The sequence below is a fragment of the Sphaeramia orbicularis genome, unplaced genomic scaffold (genome assembly GCF_902148855.1).
Source record: "Sphaeramia orbicularis unplaced genomic scaffold, fSphaOr1.1, whole genome shotgun sequence".
Taxonomy (NCBI): Eukaryota; Metazoa; Chordata; class Actinopteri; order Kurtiformes; family Apogonidae; genus Sphaeramia; species Sphaeramia orbicularis.
In genome coordinates, this window is record NW_021941615.1 from 95,877 (window position 1) to 117,545 (window position 21,669).

The following is a 21,669-nucleotide window of genomic DNA, read 5'->3' on the forward strand; positions in this document are numbered from 1 at the left end:
CCAAAAGGCTGAAAATGGAATTTTCATAAGACTGTAGCATGATGTCCAAAAACGGTCATTTTGAACATATTTTAATAGATCCTCAAAAAGTGTTTCAGGACGTTCCTCAGTTCATGATAAACTAACAAACACTCCCTGAAATGTTTCAGGTTGTTTCAACACCTTTCTCAGATGGTCACCTAATATCATCTTTATATATATATATATATATATATATATATATATATATATATATATATATATATATATATATATATATATATATATATATATATATATATGGTGTCCCATAAGTCTCCATCCATAGGAGACATAATCCATTCCACACATATATGCCTCTAACATGTATTTCTTTATTTCTTTCTAGTTCTTCAGCAGTGGAGGACACGCATTGAAATGTGTTCCCGACAAAATGGCGGTCATATAGAGCATATTATAGAAATAAAAATGGTTTATGTCAAGAAACGTTTATTTTTCTTATGTATGGAGACTTATGGGACACCCTGTATTTATTTATTTATTTTTCCTGTATATATAGCCTATTTCTCTTGTACCTATTTCTTCCGTCTGTGTACACACTTGGCCTTTTGTATATTTTAGTATTTCTCTGTAGTTTTATATATAGTTAATATTTGTCTGTATACATTTTGTGTGATATATTTCTATAGACTCTTTGCACTTCTAGTGTTTTCTGCCAAACTGATTTTCATTGATCCTGTAACAGAGACAATACAGACCCATTCCATTCCATTCCATTCCATTCCATGTAAAAGCAGATTTCCTTTTCTTTTATCAATGACCTGACTCCATCATGGACCTGTTGTGGACCTGTGTGGACCTGTTGTGGACCTGTTGTGGACCTGTGTGGACCTGTTGTGGACCTGTGTGGACCTGCTGTGGACCTGTTGTGGACCTGTGGACCTGTGTGGACCTGTGTGGACCTGTTGTGGACCTGTGGACCTGTGTGGACCTGTGTGGACCTGTTGTGGACCTGTGGACCTGTGTGGACCTGCTGTGGACCTGTTGTGGACCTGTGTGGACCTGTTGTGGACCTGTTGTGGACCTGTGTGGACCTGTTGTGGACCTGTGGACCTGTGTGGACCTGTTGTGGACTGTTGTGGACTGTTGTGGACCTGTGTGGACCTGTGTGGACCTGTGTGGACCTGTTGTGGACCTGTGGACCTGTTTGGACCTGGGTGGACCTGTTGTGGACCTGGGTGGACCTGTGAGGACCTGTTGTGGACCTGTGTGGACCTGTTGTGGACCTGTGTGGACCTGTTGTGGACCTGTGTGGACCTGTTGTGGACCTGTGTGGACCTGTGTGGACCTGTGTGGACCTTTGTGGACCTGTGTGGACCTGTGTGGACCTTTGTGCACCTGTTTGGACCTGTGTGGACCTGTTTGGACCTGTGAGGACCTGTTGTGGACCTGTGTGGACCTGTTGTGGACCTGTGAGGACCTGTTGTGGACCTGTGTGGACCTGTTGTGGACCTGTGTGGACCTGTTGTGGACCTGTGTGGACCTGTTGTGGACCTGGGTGGACCTGTTGTGTAAATGAGGACCCAGAGCCGTCGTGGTGTGTTCAGGCTCTTTATTGAGTGTGATTTCCTGGTGCAGCGATGCGTTCACGGACCCGGAGGAGCCCCCGGCAGATCCACAGCAACGACAACAGAGCGTCAGGATATTAAATGATAAATTATTAGTAACAGCAGCAGCTATTTGTCCCACTGGAAAACAACCTGGGGGGAAATTTTTCTTCTTTAAATGTTCGTTTTAGCGAAAAAAAAAAAAATCCCAACCTGAGAAACTTGGATTCGCAACAAGCCGAGAGCGAAAACGTAAGGATGGAAGGGACGTTTGTGGCACGAGCTTCTTCCTTTTCTTCAACGTGGGCGGTTCTAGATACTCGTCTACACTGGATTAGTTCGACTGATTTCACGTATAAATAGAAGAAAACATGCAGAGAAAGAGAAGAAGAACACAAATATATGAACAGACAGAAAACAACAAAACAACAGGAGGAAACGACGAACAAACACACAGGGTAAAAAAAAAAAAAAAAAGTCAATTGTTTTTTTTTTTTGAAGGTTTTCTCTTTGTTATTTTTTTGACCTTTTGTTTTTAATAGAATCAGAAAAGTAGCAGCAGCAGATTTTTTTACTTTTTCGTCGTTTATTTATTTTTTTTTTTGTCGTATTTGTGGGCTCTGTTGTCGGCTGTGGGGGTCGATGGAACTGACCTGAGGACGGCTCCGCACCGAAAAAACCAAAAAACAGCGAAGTCAGCGGCAGAATTCAGCCGATCCGTTCAGTTTATGGGATTTTATTTGGTCACGACGACAGGGAACATTGAGTCGGTCGTCCGAAAAACGACGACCGCGGACTGAGGCGTGAACGCGGAAACGCTTTAGTCGTCTTATTTACGACGAGCGCTTCATGTCGTAAAAAAGTCCAATTATTTCAGGTCAGAATTCGGATGAAACCGACGGCTCGGATGAAGTCGCTGTTCAGGTGGTTTTCGGTGACCCGGTACCCGATTGGTCCCTAGGGGGCGCTGATGGGCTGCAGGGGCGGGCAGGGGGAGGAGCCTCCGTCCGGTAGCGCCCCCTCCTGGATGGCAGCGGCGGTACTGGTGGTGACATCTTCGTTGTAGAGGCGTTTGATGGCGTCGTAGAAGTCGTCCACCTCCATCTCATCCACCTGGAAACGGAGACGACGCAGATTTAAAGAAAAAAAACTAACGCATCATCAGCGAAAGTGTTCGCATTCACATTCAGTCAGCTACGATTTAAACCGACGTTTGGTCAGGTTGGAGCTTTTTTATCTTAATCTTTTACTTGTTTTTTTTTTTTCCTTTCTTTTTGTTTTACATAATTTTTGGTTAATTTTGTACATTTTTGAAAATTATTTTACAAAGTCTTGTTTGGTTTTGTTTAATTTTTTGTTTATTTTCTCAACTTTCATTCAGTTTTCCTCAATTTTTATTTTTTTTTTTTTACAATTTTTGTTTAGTTTTGTATATTTAAAAAAAAAATATTTTACTAAGGTTTTGTTTGGTTTAGTTTATTTTACTCAACTTTCATTCAGTTTTCTTCAGGGTTCTTTTTCCCCAAATTTTTAGTTTTGTACATTTTTGGTATTATTTTACTAAGTTTTGTTTGGTTTTGTTTATTTTTTATTTATGTTTACTCAACTTTTGTTCTATTCAACTGTTTTTTTTTTTTTTTACTACATTGTTGTTTTGTTTTATACATTTAAAAAATATATATTTTACTAATTTTTTATTTGGTTTCGTTTAATTTTTTGTTTGGTTTACTCAACTTTTGAGCGGTTTTATTCCTTTTCTTTCTTTTTTTTTTTTTTTTTACAAAAACTTATTTTAGTTTTATACATTTTAAAATTATTTTACTAAGTTTTTGTTTGGTTTTGTTTATTTTACTCAATTTTTAATAAGTTTTCTTCAGTTTGTTTTTCTTTCTACAAAATATTAGTTTGGTTTTCTAAATTTTAAAAATTATTTTACAAAGATTTTGTTTGGTTATGTGCATTTTTTGTTTCGTTTACTCATCTTTTGTTCGGTTTTCTTCAGTTTTTTTTCCCCCATTTCGTTTTTTTCCAAAATTTTTGTTTAGTTTCGTACATTTTTTCATGATTTTACTATGATTTCGTTTGGTTTTGGGGGTTTTTTCTATTTTACTCAACTTTTGGGGGTTTTTTTTCCACAAAATTTTTTTATATTACTATCACTGTTTATTTCTATGTTTAGAAACTCAAGACCAGGTTGATCATATATGAGTCCGTTTCCATGGCTCCCTGTGTGTGTGTGTTGGGTTCATGGACTCACTTTGCGCTTGGTTGAAGCTTTGCAGCGCAGCGTCACCTTCCTCAGGCGCTGGACGGGAGTGGGTGGAGACACCAGAGCCGGGACGCCATCGCCACTCCCCTCTCCAGAGGCGGAGCTGTGAGGCCGGGCCGGTGCAGCAGCGAGGACCTGGTCCCTGGAGGACTCTGTGGATGAGGTGACGGTCCCTGAGACCAGACACAGAAACAGGATTCCAGGTGAGTATATTAAACACACTTTAAACCTCCGGTGTCCAGGTGAGTATATTAAACACACTTTAACCCTCTGGTGTCCAGGTGAGTATATTAAACACACTTTAACCCTCCGGTGTCCAGGTGAGTATATTAAACACACTTTAACCCTGTGGTGTCCAGGTGAGTATATTAAACACACTTTAACCCTCCGGTGTCCAGGTGAGTATATTAAACACACTTTAACCCTGTGGTGTCCAGGTGAGTATATTAAACACACTTTAAACCTCCGGTGTCCAGGTGAGTATATTAAACACACTTTAACCCTGTGGTGTCCAGGTGAGTATATTAAACACACTTTAACCCTGTGGTGTCCAGGTGAGTATATTAAACACACTTTAAACCTCCAGTGTCCAGGTGAGTATATTAAACACACTTTAACCCTCTGCTGTCCAGGTGAGTATATTAAACACACTTTAACCCTGTGGTGTCCAGGTGTGTATATTAAACACACTTTAACCCTGTGGTGTCCAGGTGAGTATATTAAACACACTTCCTGTTCTTAAAGCTCAGATTATTTGAATTCAACAGTTGCTCATTTGTGTCTGATTTGTTTAAATTCTGATCCATCCATTAAATCCATCCCATAATAAACAGTGTTAAATTCCTACACTAACATCCTTCTACCAAGTGAGTACAAAATACACACTGACACATTTAACATTTGACCTAGAACCAAAAATAATAATAATAATAATAATAATAATAATAATATGAACCAGTGTTGGTGGGAATCACTGACAGATGACAGAAGGAACTAATAAATATGTAAATATAAATATAATTTCTAACTCCAGATCCAGATGAAATATGAGGCTTTAATCTGTATCTGCAGTTCAACAGTTGGAGGAGGTTCTTTTCTGTGTGCTGAGGATGAACTGGGCTTACCTGGTGTTGGCGTCGGGGGGGCGTGGTCCAGCGCCTGCAGGGGGCGGTAGATGTACACGGTGTTAGGAGGCGGGGCAGACCTGGGCGTGGACAGACTACGAGCCACCAGCTCTCGACTCCGGATCAGCTCCGAACTGTCGATCTAGGACACAAACCAGGGTTTAGACGGTTTAGACGGTTTAGGAGGTTTAGGAGGCGGAGCATACAGACAGTAAAAGAACCCAGAGGAGGGGGAGGAGCTTTACCTGAGCCTTCCTCAGCAGGTCGATGGTCAGAACCAGCCAATCAGGACAGCAGGTCTCCAGCTCCAAGGTGACGAGGGCCAAGGCCAGCATGGAACCTCTGAGCTGAAGGAACACAAGAGGGACGGAGAACAGCATTAGAACCACAGAGGAGGGACGGAGAACAGCGTCAGAACCACAGAGGAGGGACGGAGAACAGCGTTAGATCCACAGAGGAGGGACGGAGAACAGCGTCAGAACCACAGAGGAGGGACGGAGAACAGCATTAGAACCACAGAGGAAGGACGGAGAACAGCGTTAGAACCACAGGAGGGACGGAGAACAGCATCAGAACCACAGAGGAAGGACGGAGAACAGCGTCAGAACCACAGAGGAGGGACGGAGAACAGCATCAGAACCACAGAGGAAGGACGGAGAACAGCATTAGAACCACAGAGGAGGGACGGGAGAACAGCGTCAGAACCACAGAGGAGGGACGGAGAACAGCATTAGAACCACAGAGGAAGGACGGAGAACAGCGTTAGAACCACAGGAGGGACGGAGAACAGCATCAGAACCACAGGAGGGACGGAGAACAGCGTTAGAACCACAGAGGAAGGACGGAGAACAGCGTTAGAACCACAGGAGGGACGGAGAACAGCATCAGAACCACAGGAGGGACGGAGAACAGCATCAGAACCACAGAGGAGGGACGGAGAACAGCGTCAGAACCACAGAGGAGGGATGGAGAACAGCGTTAGAACCACAGAGGAGGGACGGAGAACAGCGTTAGAACCACAGAGGAAGGACGGAGAACAGCGTCAGAACCACAGAGGACGGAGAACAGCATTAGAACGATGGGAACTCTTGTACTGGTACTAAAGGTCAAACCACTGCTGTGAGTCCAGTTAGAACAGGGCTGTCAAACTCAGTTTAGTTCAGTTCTACAGGGTGGGGAAGCAAAATGTACAATATTTTGAGGCAGGGATTGAAAGACAGTGTATGACCAGTTAGTTTATTGAAAGTCATGAGAATTTATTTGCCACAAGAAAATGTCCATAATAGAAAATGTTTTTATTCTATGTGTCCTCCTTCTTTCTCAATAACTGCCTTCACACGCTTCCTGAAACTTGTGCAAGTGTTCCTCAAATATTGGGGTGACAACTTCTCCCATTCTTCTTTAATAGTATCTTCCAGACTTTCTGGTAATAGTTCTGCTCATAGTCATTCTCTTCTTTCCATTATAAACAGTCTTTATGGACACTCCAACTATTTTGGAAATCTCCTTTGGTGTGACGAGTGCATTCAGCAAATCACACACTCTTTGACGTTTGCTTTCCTGATTACTCATATGGGCAAAAGTTTCTGCAAAGGTATGGATAATAGTGTTAGGTATGATTATGACATCAGTATATGTTTGGGTTCAAAACAACTGACGTAGTGCCTGCTGAGAAAAAACAACTACATGTTCATTGTAAATTTTGCTTCCCCACCCTGTACATTCAGCTAAATTTGATCTGCAGTGGGCCAAACCAGTAAATTAATAACATAATAATACATCAGTGTGTTTCTTACCTGCATCAGTGTGTTTATTACCTGTATCGGTGCTTTTCTCACCTGTATCATGTGTTTTATTACCCATATCATGTGTTTATTACCTGTATCAGTGCATTTATGACCTGTATCGGTACGTTTCTTACCTGTATCAGTGTGTGGTCCGACAGACAGTGGTAGAGTCGCTGTGTGAGCACGCCCAGATGCTTGGAGCGGTTCATTCCCAACATGGCGTCCAAATAACCTGATCGACATGACCGTACCATCGCATGGAACTATGGGAAAAGACGAGGAAAATAGTAGACGTTAAAAGTCTGATTTCATTGTTAACATTCAATTTGTCAAAACCACAACTGAGTGTGTTTAGTTCAGTATGGATGAGGCCAATTTAAAAAAAGAAGGCAGTCATATTAAAATAGAAATGGCATATGTTTCACTTCATCACTCAGTTCATTCCTTAAACATCTGAAGCTCTACGAACATTACAAAGTGGTAAAAAATACTTTAATGTACCAACTGTTTCTTTAATGTGTTTGTAATAATCATGACATAATTAGTGTCTTTTTGGAAAAATATGAAAGTCACACACAGCTTTAAGGACTACCATAATAACAGGCCTAAATTTATTTATCTATTTATAAAAGTGTAAAAAAATATATATATATTTTTGGCCACTTCTTTTGCACCTTTTTCCAGGAAGAACTTAAACTTTCAATATCTGTCCAATAAGTAACATTATTAAATGTAACAAATGCTGAAAACAGTGTGTTATGGTACTTTTTTTTTAAACTACTTGAATTTTGTACATTTATAATAAAAAAGAAATTATAAATGTTGATAATGAAACTTGGAGTTTATATAAATAAATGTTCATCTATTTTCCATGTGTTGATCCATCGTAATTGTTCTAGATCATTGTCTGTCCATGTTCTTCTTCTTATGATAATGTAATCTTAAAAGACTGAAAAACTGAACAAAACTGAAAAAAACTCGAGTGAAATAATGAAAAACTGTAGAAAACTGAACAAAAATTGAGTAAAATAATGGAAAAATGAACAAAACTGAACAAAATTTGAGTAAAATACTGAAAAAAATGAGCAAAACTCAACAAAAACTGAGTAAAATAATGAAAAAATGAACAAAACTGAACAAAAAGTGAGTAAAATGAAAAAATGAGCAAAACTCAACAAAAACTGAGTAAAAAATGAAAAAAATTACAAAACTGAACAAGAATAAAGTAAAACACCAAAAAATGTACAAAACTGAACAAAAATAAAGTAAAATATTGAAAAAAATGAACAAAACTAAACAAAAATTGAGTAAAATGATGAAAAAAATGAAAAAAAAAACTGTACAAAAATTGAGTTAAATAATGAAAAAATGGACAAAACTGAACAAAAATAAAGTAAAATACTGAAAAAATGGAGAAAGCTGAACAAAAATTGAGCAAAATAATGACAAAAATTAGCAAAACTCAACAAAAACTGAGTAAAATAATGAAAAGATGTACAAAATCAAAGAACAGCTCTGACTCTGCTATCTACTATTACTGACATGAATTCATCCGTTAAACTTCACTAACTCTGACTCATGTACAGTTTCTTCTGTTTCTGCTGATGATCCTGTTGGGTGTCAGTAAAATAAAACCTTCAATCCAAATAAAAATAGTGAGTGCTTTTGGCCTCCAGGGGGCAGCAGCTGATCCAGTCTGATCTGATGTGATCTGGTCTGATCTAAGATCTGCCTCTGGTTTTACATGAGCTTTGTGTGTGTGTGTGTGTGTGTGTGTGTGTGTGTGTGTGTGTGTGTGTCAGACGTACGATGTGCAGGAAGTCCAGTGGCGTGGCGGTGTGCAGATCCCAGTTCAGTTTGTCCAGGATGATCCTCTCCATCCTCAGGATCTCAGACGGAGAACAACCACAGCCGCTGGAGGACGCCAGCTCCTTCAGAGACGGAACGCACTGAGAACCAGGAGAAACAGGGTTAGCACCATGAGAACCATAAAGAAACAACCAGGAAAAACAGGGTTAGCACTGGGGATGAGAACCACAAAGAAACAACAATTAGTAGTAAATGTAACATTAGTCAGATAGGTCTGAACTGGGGCTGTTCTGGAAGAGCGGGGGTGTTGGAGGAGACTGAACGAGGTATGCATGGATCTGCAAGCCAGAGCCTCAGCCAGGGCCGGAGCCTCAGCCGGGGTCGGGGCCGTACAGGGCCGGAGCCAGGGCCGGAGCCAGGGCCGGAACCTCAGCCAGCAAATTGTTGCTGTGCAGCGCTCGTGAACCCTCAGGAACAAGCATTGCGCCCGTCTCTGGAGGCGTGGCTTCAGATGGATGTTTGAAGAAAGGGGTTTGGACTTCTGAACTGAGTATTTTCAAAATGTACCTGCTCAATTTTCTAACATCTTGCACCCCACCTTTAATGTGGAATATGAACGAGCACACACACACAAAAAACAGATTTCACTGAAAAATCCGAATTGTGCATAAATGAACAGAATTTTAAAAAAATGATCAAAATAATTTTAAGAAGGACAAAGAACTAAATAAAATAAAGTAATTAACGAAATAAACAAAAATAAACAAGTAAATTAACAAGCAATAAATACAATGGAAAAAAAAAAGAAACACACACACACTGTTGATCCCAAACTGGGCTGTTTAGTGAGAACTTCAACCTGAAATCATATATTTTTTTTTTATTTCATTTCATATATATTTTTTTAAAATTTAATTTCATATTTGTTTCAGTCCAACTTCAGCCCACTGAATGAAAACACCACACACAGGTGAACTGACTGCACATGATGCTGAACGTGTCGGTGTTTTCATTGTGTGTCTAATGTACAGTTGTGTTGTTTGTGTGTGTGTGTGTTTGTGTGTGTGTATGTGGCGTTCACCTCGTCCTCCTCACAGGTTTTGGCAGCCAGGAAGAAACAGGCGATGGCGATGCAGCGCAGGTACTTTGGACGAGCCTACGGACCAACAGCCCATCCATCAATACACAAACGATTGGACAGATAAGCGGCACAAAACTGAACAAAAACTGAGTAAAATAATGAAAAAATGAACAAAACTGAACAAAAAATGGGTAAAATAATGAAAAAATGAACAAAACTGAACAAAAACTGAGTAAAATAATGAAAAAAATGAACAAAACTGAACAAAAAATGGGTAAAATAATGAAAAAAATGAACAAAACTGAACAAAAATGTAGTAAAATGATGAAAACAAATGAAAGAACTGGACAAAACTTTAGTTAGATAAGGAAAAAATGTACAAATTGAACAAAATTTGAGTAAAATACTGAAAAAAATGGAAAAAAAAAAAAAAAAAAAGAACAAAAATTGAGTAAAATAATGAAAAAATGAACAAAACTGAACAAAGAGTAAAATAATGAAAAAATGTACAAAACAAAACAAAAATGAAGTAAAATATTGAAAAAATGAATATAACTGAACAAAAATTGAGTAAAATGATGAATAAAATGAAAAAACTGGACAAAAATTGTTAAATAATGAAAAAATGAACAAAACTGAACAAAAATTGAGTAAAATAATGAAAAAATGAACAAAACTGAACAAAAATGTAGTAAAATGATGAAAACAAATGAAAGAACTGGACAAAACTTTAGTTAGATAGGGAAAAAATGTACAAATTGAACAAAATTTGAGTAAAATACTGAAAAAAATTAAAAAAAAAAAAAAAAAAAAAAAAAAAAAGAACAAAAAGTGAGTAAAACAATGAAAAAAAACTGGACAAAAATTGAGTAAAATAATGAAAAAATGTACAAAACAAAACAAAAATGAAGTAAAATATTGAAAAAATGAATATAACGGAACAAAAATTGAGTAAAATGATGAATAAAATGAAAAAACTGGACAAAAATTGTTAAATAATGAAAAAAATGAACAAAATTGAACAAAATTTGAGTAAAATACTGAAAAAAAATGAACAAAACTGAACAAAATTTGAGTAAAATACTGAAAAAAAAAAGAGCCAAACTCAACAAAAAGTGAGTAAAATAATGAAAAGATGAACATAATCACAGAAAATAACTGATAACAGATAAACGCTGTAATGCGGCGCTGGTCGGTGGTTACCTTGATGGGAGCGAGGAAGCGGTCCAGGATGCTGACGGCCAACACCAGGGTTTCTGGGTACAGCTGCAGCCTCCTGTGGAGTTCGGTCAACCAGCGCACCGCCTCGTCCCGCTGAGCCGGGGAGATGTCTGTATCCTAGGCAACCAGGACGACAACAACAACAACAACAACAACAACAACAACAGGGTGAGCGACCGAAAACAGCCTCTGCAACCAACAGCCAATGAGAGAGAGGCACTGAGCTCAGAGGCCCCTGTGTTAAAACTTAAATGTTTTACAGACATTACAGTTTAAGATCCTGTTCAAGTTCTATTAGTTCATAACTAACATCATAACATTATTTTTATATTTTATATTTTTAACATTATGAATCAATAAAAACAATAAAGTTGGAAAAATTAGCAAACTGACTTCAGATGGGCTGCATTGTTGTTCTAATTTAGAATAAATTCATTTCCAAAACAGAACCAAAATCCTCTGTCCCTCTGAAACAGACTGAGTTGTGCTTTAATCACAGTCGCTCTCACAGAGCGTATCAGTGACCCAGGGTCAGGGGTCAAAGGTCAAAGGTCAGGGCTGGAAACCCGACACTGCTGAGCCTCTGTGCTCCAACAGGTCCAACCTAAAAACGGTCGGCCTACATCCAGCACCGTCTGATGACGTTCACCACAGGGCTGTCCCCCTTTTTTTTGGGGGGGGGGGGGGGGGCTCCTCCTTTACACCTCCAGGGGTCAGAGGTCAAAGCGAACCTCCTTCTACCCTCAGACCAGAGCATGTGCCTTCACATCAAAATGAACGAAAATTTTAAAAAGAAAACGAAAAACAAAATCAACAAATTGATTAACAAAATGAACAAAAGTTTTTTAAAAATCAACAAAATCAACAAATTGATTAACAAAATGAACAAAATAAACAAAAAGAATAAAAAATAAATAAACTAAATAAACCAACAACGAACAAAATAATCAACAAAATGATTAACAAATGAAAGTTTGTTTTTTTAAATCAACAAAAACTAACAAAATCAACAAAATCAACAAAAGTATTCATAAAATAATCAAAATGAACAAAATAACAAAATGATGAACAAAATGAACAATAATTTTAAAAAGAAAACCAAAATCAACAAATTGATTAACAAAATGAGCAAAAAAAATAAACAAAATGAAAAAAAGAACAAAATAATCAACAAAATAAACAAACTGATCAACAAAATAATCAACAAAATAAACAAAATTACCAAATGTATTAACAAATAACAAAAAGAACAAAAGTTAAAAAAAAAAAAAAAAAAAAAAAAAAAAAAAAAAATCAACAAAAATTGAACAAATTAATTAACAAAATGAACCAAAAATAAATAAATAAATCAACAAAATGAGCAAAAAATCAACCAAATCCTCAGGTTTGATTCAACAGGTCGTACATTTCTAACTGTTTATTGTCACGGGGTCAGAGGTCACTGTGGTCACTATCAGACCTTCTTACTATAATTTCTGTTTTACTGTCCGCTGATGGGTTTAGTTTCAGTTTTGTTGTTCAAATAAGGCCTGATGTCTTTCAGCTGATGATCATGTGTTTAAATAGAGTCAGGTTAAAGTTCATCACATAGTTCTGTTTTCAATGTTTATTTAATTACAGGTAATAAGCCTGGTCCTCACATGTCGTTGGACAGCTTTAGTTTCACTTTACTTTTACAAACACATTTCATATAAAACTGCCCCGCATAAAAACATCAAGAGCAAATAAAAAGGAAAACATACATTCAATAAAAGCAGCTGCCTGTTCTCTGTAAAACGTCCTGTAGTTCACTTTTAAACGTAAAGATAAATCCACTTTACAAAATAAATTTTTTAAAAAAACATTCCAGTCTGGTTTTTTTGTCTACTATTACTAATTTTTTTTCTTTGGAATGAATGAAAAAAATAAATATACAAAATAAACACAAAAAATGAATAAAATAATCAACAAAATGAACAAATTGATTAACAAAATGATCAACAAAATAAACAAAATTAACAAATGTATTAACAAAACAAAAATAACAAAATGATTGACAAAATGAACAAAAGTTTTTTTAAAAAAATCAACAAATTAACAAAATGAACAAAAAATAAACAAAATAAACAAAAAAAGAACAAAATAATCAACAAAATGAACAAATTGATTAACAAAATAATCAACAAAATCAACAAAATGAACAAATGCATTAACAAAACAAAAATAAATTGATTGACAAAAAGAACAAAAGTTAAAAAAAACAAAAACAAATTGATTAACAAAATGAACAAAAAATAAACAAAAAATGAACAAAATAATCAACAAAATGAACAAATTGATTAACAAAATAAACAAAAAAATAAAAAAAATAAACTAAAACCAAAAATGAACAAAATAATGAACAAAATAATGAACAAAATGACCCCCCCCCCAAAAAAAAAAGAGAAAACAAACATACAAAAAATCAACAAAATGAGCAAAAATCAACCAAATCCTCAGGTTTGATTCAACAGGTCGTACATTTCTAACTGTTTATTGTCACGGGGTCAGAGGTCACTGTGGTCACTATCAGACCTTATTACTATAATTACTGTTTTACTGTCCGCTGATGAGTTTAGTTTCAGTTTTGTTGTTCAAATAAGGCCTGGTGTCTTTCAGCTGATGATCATGTGTTTGAATAGAGTCAGGTTAAAGTTCATCACATAGTTCTGTTTTCAATGTTTATTTAATTACAGGTAATAAGCCTGGTCCTCACATGTCGTTGGACAGCTTTAGTTTCACTTTACTTTTACAAACACATTTCATATAAAACTGCCCCGCATAAAAACATCAAGAGCAAATAAAAAGGAAAACATACATTCAATAAAAGCAGCTGCCTGTTCTCTGTAAAACGTCCTGTAGTTCACTTTCCACTTTACAAAATAAAATAAAAGAAAACATTTGAGTCTGTTTTTGGTTTTTTTTTCCCATCCATCCATTCTCTTCCACTTTATCCGGGGCCGGGTCGTGAGGGTAACAGTCTAAGCAGGGATGCCCAGACTTCCCTCTCCTCAGACTCCTCCTCCAGCTCTTCCGGGGGGACCCTGAGGCGTTCCCTGGCCAGCCGAGAGACATAGTCTCTCCAACGTGTCCTGGGTCTTCCCCGAGGTCTCCTCCCGGTGGGACATGCCCGGAACACCTCCCCAGGGAGGCGTCCAGGAGGATCTGAAACAGATGCCCGATCCACCTCAGCTGGCCCCTCTCGACGTGGAGGAGCAGCGGCTCTACTCCAAGCTCCTCCCTAGTGACTGAGCTCCTCCCCCTATCCCTAAGGGTGCGCCCAGCCACCCTGTTGAGGAAACTCATTTCGACCGCTTGTATCCGGGATCTTGTCCTTTTGGTCATGACCCAAAGCTCATGACCATAGGTGAGAGTAGGAACGTAGATTGACCGGTAAATCCAGAGCTTCTCCTCTCGGCTCAGCTCCTTCTGAACCACAACAGACCGGTACAGCGACTGCATCACTGCAGACGCTGCACTGATCCGTCTGTCAATCTGACGCTCCATCCTTCCCTCACTGTGAACAAGACCCCAAGATACTTGAACTCCTCCACTTGGGGCAAAGACTCCCCACCGACCCGGAGAGGGCAGACCACCTTTTTCCGGTCGAGAACCATGGCCTCGGATTTGGAGGTGCTGATCCTCATCCCGTTCGCTTCACACTCGGCTGCAAACCGCCCCAGGACACGCTGAAGGTCCAGGTTCGATGAGGCAAACAGGACAACGTCATCTGCAAAAAGCAGAGACGAAATCCTGTGGTCCCCAAACCGGACCCCCTCCGGCCCCTGGCTGCACCTAGAAATTCTGTCCATAAAAATTATGAACAGAACCGGTGACAAAGGGCAGCCCAGCCGGAGTCCAACATGCACCTGGAACAGGTCTGACTTACTGCCGGCAATGCGAACCAGGCTCCTGCTTCGGTCATACAAGGACCGGACTGCCCTTTTTATTTTCCACTATGACTAATTTTTTTTCTTTGGAATGAAAGAATAGTGATGCCGTTTTCAGACATCATGTACAAATAATATATACTGTTTGTTTTTTTATTTTAGGCAGTTTAGAACAGAGGTGTGAAAACATACATGTTCATTCAGGTTCATTCAGACCAATATGATCTGGACTGGACTCTTTGGGGTGCCCAGTTTTGGCCCACAGGCCGTATGTGGACACCCCTGGTTTAGAAAAACTAAGTCAGAATCAAGGTTATCATCGTCAACGAAAACTAAAGAAATGAGGAAAACTAGAATTGTAAAAGCATTTTCATTAACTGAAATAAATAAAATCTATAATTAAAAGAAAATTATTATTGACTGATTATTCTGTTCATTTTGTAAATCAATGAGTTGATTTTTGTTTTCTTTTTTAAATTTTTGTTCATTTTGTTAATCATTTTGTTATTTTGTTCACTTTGTTAATACATTTGCTCATTTTGTTGATTTTAAGTTTTGTTGATTTTTTTTTGTTCATGTTGTTAATCATTTTGTTGATTAGTTTTGTTCATTTTTTTGTTTTTTTTTGTTTATTTTCTTCATTTTGTTGCTCATTTTGTTGATTGCTTTTCTGTTCATTTTCGCTTCGTGTTAATTTCTTATTATTATTATTTTTTATTTATTTGTGTCTCATTTTGCAGATCTTTGTTCAGTTTGTTCCTGGTATAAATCATCAGTAAATTAATGCCATAAATCTCATATTGTCTGAACTAAAGGGTTAAAGACATGTTCAAGTCAAAGGGAGGTCACACTGGTTTATAGAAGCTGGTTTTAACCTCAACTGTTTGTCGTGTTCATATTTCACACATATCAGACTGGATCTAAACATTTAGAAAAAAAAAACGAAAATTAAAAAAAACTAGCAAACCTGCTCTAAAAATGGATTAAAACTAACTGAATTAGAGAAAAAAAAAGTCAAAACGAAATAAAATTAAACTATAATGAAAAATCCAAAACCATTATAACCTTGCTGTATCCTACAGGAGTGTGTTTGACCTGGTGCCACCTTCTGCCCCTTGGCCCTCTTACCCCAGTTGACGCCCCTGTTCAGTAGGTCACAGGTACTGATAAGACTCATTCCACAGGTTTTATGTCGGTTACAGACGCTGTGTCAGGTCCAAGGACCAGACAATAACACGTCTTTATCTGGATTTATTCTGAGCCCAGATCGGCAGCTGTCACATCATTAGATAATTGCCTGATTGTTTGACCAAAATACTCTGATTACACGATAGAAAAAAAAGACAAGCAACAGAGCAGCACAAAGTAGGAGCTGCAGTATGAGCATTAAGACTGAAAACATCCCATATAAAGACCAAGGCTATAATAGTTTTGGATTTTTCATTCTAGTTTAGTTTTATTTAGTTTGGACTTTTTTTTTTCTCTAATTCAGTTTGTTTTAATTAGTTTCTAGAGTAGGTTTGATAGTTTTTATTAGTTTTCATTTTTTTCTAAATACTTAGTTTAGTTTTAGTTTAGTCGTCTCTTTTCTCTTCTTCTCTGACGTCGTATTCAAATAAATCCCAGACAGGACTCTGCTGCTTTCTCCCAACTTTAGTCTCCATGTTTCCAGGTAGAGTGGGGACCAGAAGACGACTGGAAACCACAAGTGAACACAAGTGACGGAGCAAAAAGTGTCGTATGGTGACAGCACAGAAAAATGCTTGAGGGAAATAAATCGATTTCGTATCAATCCGACATTGACAAAGACCAAAACAAAGGGAATTTTATTCATAATTTTTATCCGTTTTAGTTAGTTTTGTAAACACACAATACAGTTTCAGTTAGTTACCATTTTTTTCTTTTAATTATAGTTTTTATTTATTTCAGTTAACAAAAATGTTTTTCAATTCTAATTTTCATCAGTTAATTTTCGTTAATGATAATAACCTTGATAGAGATCAACCATAATAGTGTTTTACAATTGATAACTGATAACTTCCGGCTTCTCTTAACCTATACCGATCCCAAACCCCAGTAGTTCCCATTCTTCCAGTTCTTTTCTTCTTATTTCCAGTCAGTGTTAAACTCTGTTAATAGTCCAATAAAGATCTTCCTCTTGGGTCTGGATCTGCCCCTGGGTCTGGATCTGCCCCTGGGTCTGGATCTGCCTCTGAGGTCTGGATCTGCCTCTTGGTCTTGGTCCATTCTTCTTCTCCTCCTCCTCCTTCTTGGTTTTTAGGCAGTTGCCAAGGCAACAACGTGCACTGTGTACTGGTGAAGTGTGCCAAATCTAAGCAGTTTAGCTTTATTATTACGGGCTGGATTTATCGGTGAAAGCTTTAATTATTGGAATTATCTGAATGACGTCATTTTTTTCAATATCGGACCGATCATTATTGTGCCTCCTTAATCCCAAAACTTCACCTGTGGTATTGGTTCCCTCTCTAAAGGACATTTTCCATGAATGCTTTTCTTTCTGAACTCAGCCCTGGTGTTCCTGGATGACATCAGCTGTTCAGGAAGTGCAAACCCTGGTTATCTGCAGCTCCTCTGTTTAGTGTTTAGTCCAGTTTGGGTCGCTCTACGTCCTGAGCCACAGCCGACCAAACTACTACTGAGGGATGCAACGATTAACAGCGTTAAAATTGCAGATGGTTAGTATTACTGTTTAAATTCTAATTATCATGATAACTGTGTTTGATTATCACACTTTTAGAGGAGAAGACGTCTATGTAAAGATCTGCTTTTATGTCAAATATTTGAGTATAGTTTTAATTTATTACAATTTTAATTTTCTATACCTAATATTTGGAAACAATATTCACTTTTAACGTCTTTGAAAAGGTTTGTTAAGCATCTGTGTGTTATGTATGCAATAAATTATATACATTTTTCAAATCAGATTTTATATATTTTTTGTCCTTTTATGTTTTTATAGTAGGTTAAAGTGAAAAAATAATAGACAGATGATATAGATGAAGCTGTACTGAAAAAACAGATCCCAAACATGGGTATAGTAAACATTTGTTTATATAGTATATAAAGGCAAAATCAAAAGGACTGAAAAACAGACAAAATAGACTCAGACCACTAAGGGTTAATATTGGAATGTTTCTGCAACAGAAGGGACATTGTGCCAATTATTTTATTTGTTTATTTTTATTTATTTATTTTTTTTAATACAACTTGGTTAAATTATTTCAGTGTGTGTATTAGTACTTTTTGAACATTTTTGAGCACAATTTCAACAATACCGTGATAATAATGATAACCCTGATAATTTTGGTCAGAATAACCGTGATATGAAATTTTCATATCATTTCAACCCTACTACTATAAATGTACAAAATCCTCAGCTAGCAACAGCTGTGTTTTCTGACGGTAAACATCACAGTGTTCACATCGGTGCATATTGTGGTGAAGCCTGACCTGTGAGGAGGTTTTCTTGGGCAAGTAGACCCTCCACATGTGGGCTTCCCTAGAGGCGGCCTTCTCCAGGAGAACAGCCAGCCTCCGGCCTTCCCAGGGTTCGCTGAACTTCATCTCTCCGTTCCCTGGTTAAGCCTACCTCCTCCCCACTGGATACAGCTACCTGAGGAGAGGAAGGGCAGAACATCAGCGGACCACATCCACCAGGACCTGAGCCAGGACCCCAGCCATCAGGACCAGGTCTAGTTAGAAAACACTTCAGACCAGGACCCCAGCCATCTGGACCAGGTCTAGTTAGAAGACACTTCAGACCAGGACTCCAGCTATCTGGACCAGGTCTAGTTAGAAGACACTTCAGACCAGGACCCCAGCCATCTGGACCAGGTCTAGTTAGAAGACACTTCAGATGGGCAGAGATGCTGCTCAGGATATACAGTCCTTTTATCGCCTCGAGGAAAATAAACCCAGTGTCCCTGTATACAGATAAAATATGAAATGAACAGTAGTTTAATCAGAGAAGATGTTTGAAGAAATTGTTAATGAAGACAGCCACAAACACAGCACCTTCACGATGGTTAAACATGACGTCTGCAGGTCCCTCAGTGTCAGACACTATCATACATTATAAAAGGGAAGTGGACAGTGTGTCTAAGGCGTCACACTAAACCCATACACAGCTGACTGCTGCAGTCTGTCATACTTATGGATTTATGGTCAATGAACAGACTGGTGAAAACAGCAAGTTAATCGGATCAATATTTTGGGAGATATGTGATTTTTAATACAATAACCTAATGCCGCGTTTCCACTACGTGGAACTAGCTCGACTCGACTCTGGTACCAGGTCCTACTCTTGGAGACCATTTCCATTACAGGATACTACCAACTTTACAGTACCTGGTCGTCATAGCGATGCGGCGCGTTACTTCCGTGTCGTCTGCTCAGAGTTGCTGATAAACTCGCTTGTTTCATGTTGTCTCGTCAAACTCATGCTGAATTTTTACGTTGGCCACCAAAGACTGAATCTCCTGACTGAATGGTGTAGTTTTCCAGACTGTCATCATGTGGATTCACCTACCGACAGATTTACTGGAAACTTCTGCATCTGTTTTTTGTAAAAGGGTGGGTCACAGAGACAACTGTCTGACCAATCAGTGGTCTACAGTGTTTACACGTCACATTTACACTGGTCCCCAGTCCTGGAACCTCGGCGGAGGTGATACCAAAAAACTAGTACCAGGTACCAGATTCCAGGTCCTTCTTCATAATGGAAACGCAAAAAGGCCGAGTCGAGTCGAGCCGGTACTATGTAGTGGAAACGCGACATTCCAATAGCAATGCCCAGAATCATATAATCATCATTGACATGGGTTACCTAGCAACAGATAAACAATAGGGCCACGTTGCCATGGTGTCAGCTTTCCTGTGTAGAAACAGACATGCCAGCTGAGAGGTTATTCAACTGAAATGACCATGGAATTTACTAAGAAAAGAAAGGAAAGAAATGAACTGGATCAGAGGATCTAGAACCCAGGGTTCCCCACGGGTCAACGCACTAGGTCTATTCTATATCAACCATTTATTATTATTATTAGTAGTTGTATTAACTATTCAATATCTATTTGGACCAAAACATATTTAATGATTCTTACTTTTCTTTAGAGTTGAAACAATTAATCCATTTGGTGCTTGAAGTGAATGCAAAAATTCACAATTTGATAAATGGACTCAAATTGATTGAAGGGAAATATTCTATTGCAGTTTCCTGAATTAAACCTTCTCTGTGCGTCACAATAAGTGTCCGTGTGAAACACAACAGTTGAACCAATGTTTAACAGCAGAGAAATGAAGGAAACAAAGCTTTGATTCAGGAGAATTGTGATTGAATGATTTTTCTTTTATCACTTTGAGTTGATTAATCATTTCAGCTCTACTTTTCTTACTCCTATTCTACAGCTCATATCAAACCCAAAGGTTGGAGGAGGTCAGACCTGTACATACCTGAGGACAACCATGATGAGATTTAGGAAAACTGGAAACAAAAGTGGCTCAAATCTGACCTTTTTTGCTCGTAGTTGACTCAGATCTGTTTTCTTTAAGTCAGCATATGGAACCTGATCTGTTCACAGTGACATAACATAAACAAACAAACTACATACCATGAAACTGGACACTACAGGTGTGTGTGTCTGACGGGTTATTTTTAGTATTCACATTCAAACTGAACACAAATAATGACCTCATATTTATGTTTCGTTATCGAATTTGACCGACGTGGGAACACTAATCATGACATTTTTGGTCACACTGCCTGTGAATATGTAAATACAGATAAGGCCATAGGTTCTAACAGCAAACCAACTCCTCTGACTGATGTTTGTATGAGAAATAACCCTCCATCTAAACATGAAACAAACGTGTACATAAAAAGCAACAAAAACAAAGGTTATGTCAGAGGAAAAACCAATAATAATAATAATAATAATAATAATAATAATAATAATAAAGTCTCCATTGGTGCTGTAGCCGGCTAACATGTAAACAGCGACGTCTACTGCTAACTCTGATAAAATATGTCTGGATATAAATACTGACATGAAAGGGGAATTAAATTCTCCTCCTAGTGTTTCTGGAAAACACCTAAATGTCTGCGTAAGTTCCAAAACCCTACAAACACCGGCCTGTTGCAGCAGGTGCGGGAGCGGACTACTTCCTGGAGCTAAGCTAACCTGTCAGTTTAGCCGACACTTTTCTGATGTGACGTCACCTAAAATTTTATTCTTTATACCTGTCTTTAAAACCACAGTTAGGACATTATCCCCTTAAACATGTTTCACTTTCATCTACTGGTTAGTTTTGGTCGACGCCAGCTGAATGTGAGCGGACATTTAAATGGCTTGTGTCCGTTGTGCTCCAGGACATAGACGGGCCCGGTGAGTCTTACCTCCCCTGAGAAGCGGAGAAAACGACAGTGGGATTTCATCCGGATAAAGAGGGGGGCGGGTCGGCTCCGGGTCCTCCGGTTAGTCCTCCATCTTCGCGTCCATAGTGCCGACTGCGGGGAAGAGGGGTCCTTTTTAAATAAAAATGTATAAAAAGAAAAGAACGGAATATAGACGGATACGTCTACTTCCGAGGAGGGGACCGGGGAGGAGAGAGAGGCTGAGCGGCTCCGCCCACATCCACACTGAAGCAGGAGGAGCCGGAGTCCAAAACAAGCGCACTTTATGTTTTAATAGAAACTAGAAGCACTCGGAGAGCGCAGACCTCCGCCAAGGCTGATCAGTGCCCCCCCCCCGTGGGCCCCCCCACCCCCGATCACCACCAAAATTTAATCATTTCTTCCTTATCCCATTTCCAACAAACCCTGAAAATTTCATCCAAATCTGTCCATAACTTTTTGAGTTATGTTG

General features: G+C 38.4%; 1 protein-coding gene across 1 annotated transcript; it reads right to left on the reverse strand.

The window, feature by feature from the left end:
* Positions 1-1,576: 1,576 nt before the first annotated feature.
* Positions 1,577-21,419, reverse strand: LOC115416489 (cyclin-I-like). The gene is made up of 10 exons (XM_030130264.1): positions 21,201-21,419; positions 18,257-18,419; positions 10,860-10,994; positions 9,657-9,731; positions 8,575-8,715; positions 6,901-7,029; positions 5,225-5,326; positions 4,980-5,121; positions 3,844-4,028; positions 1,577-2,699 (listed from the first exon to the last, which is right to left on the reverse strand). Exons 2-10 carry the CDS (start codon positions 18,368-18,370, stop codon positions 2,544-2,546), a joined length of 1,179 nt encoding a protein of 392 aa, XP_029986124.1. The 5' UTR covers positions 18,371-18,419; positions 21,201-21,419; the 3' UTR covers positions 1,577-2,543.
* Between the last annotated feature and the right edge of the window lie 250 nt (positions 21,420-21,669).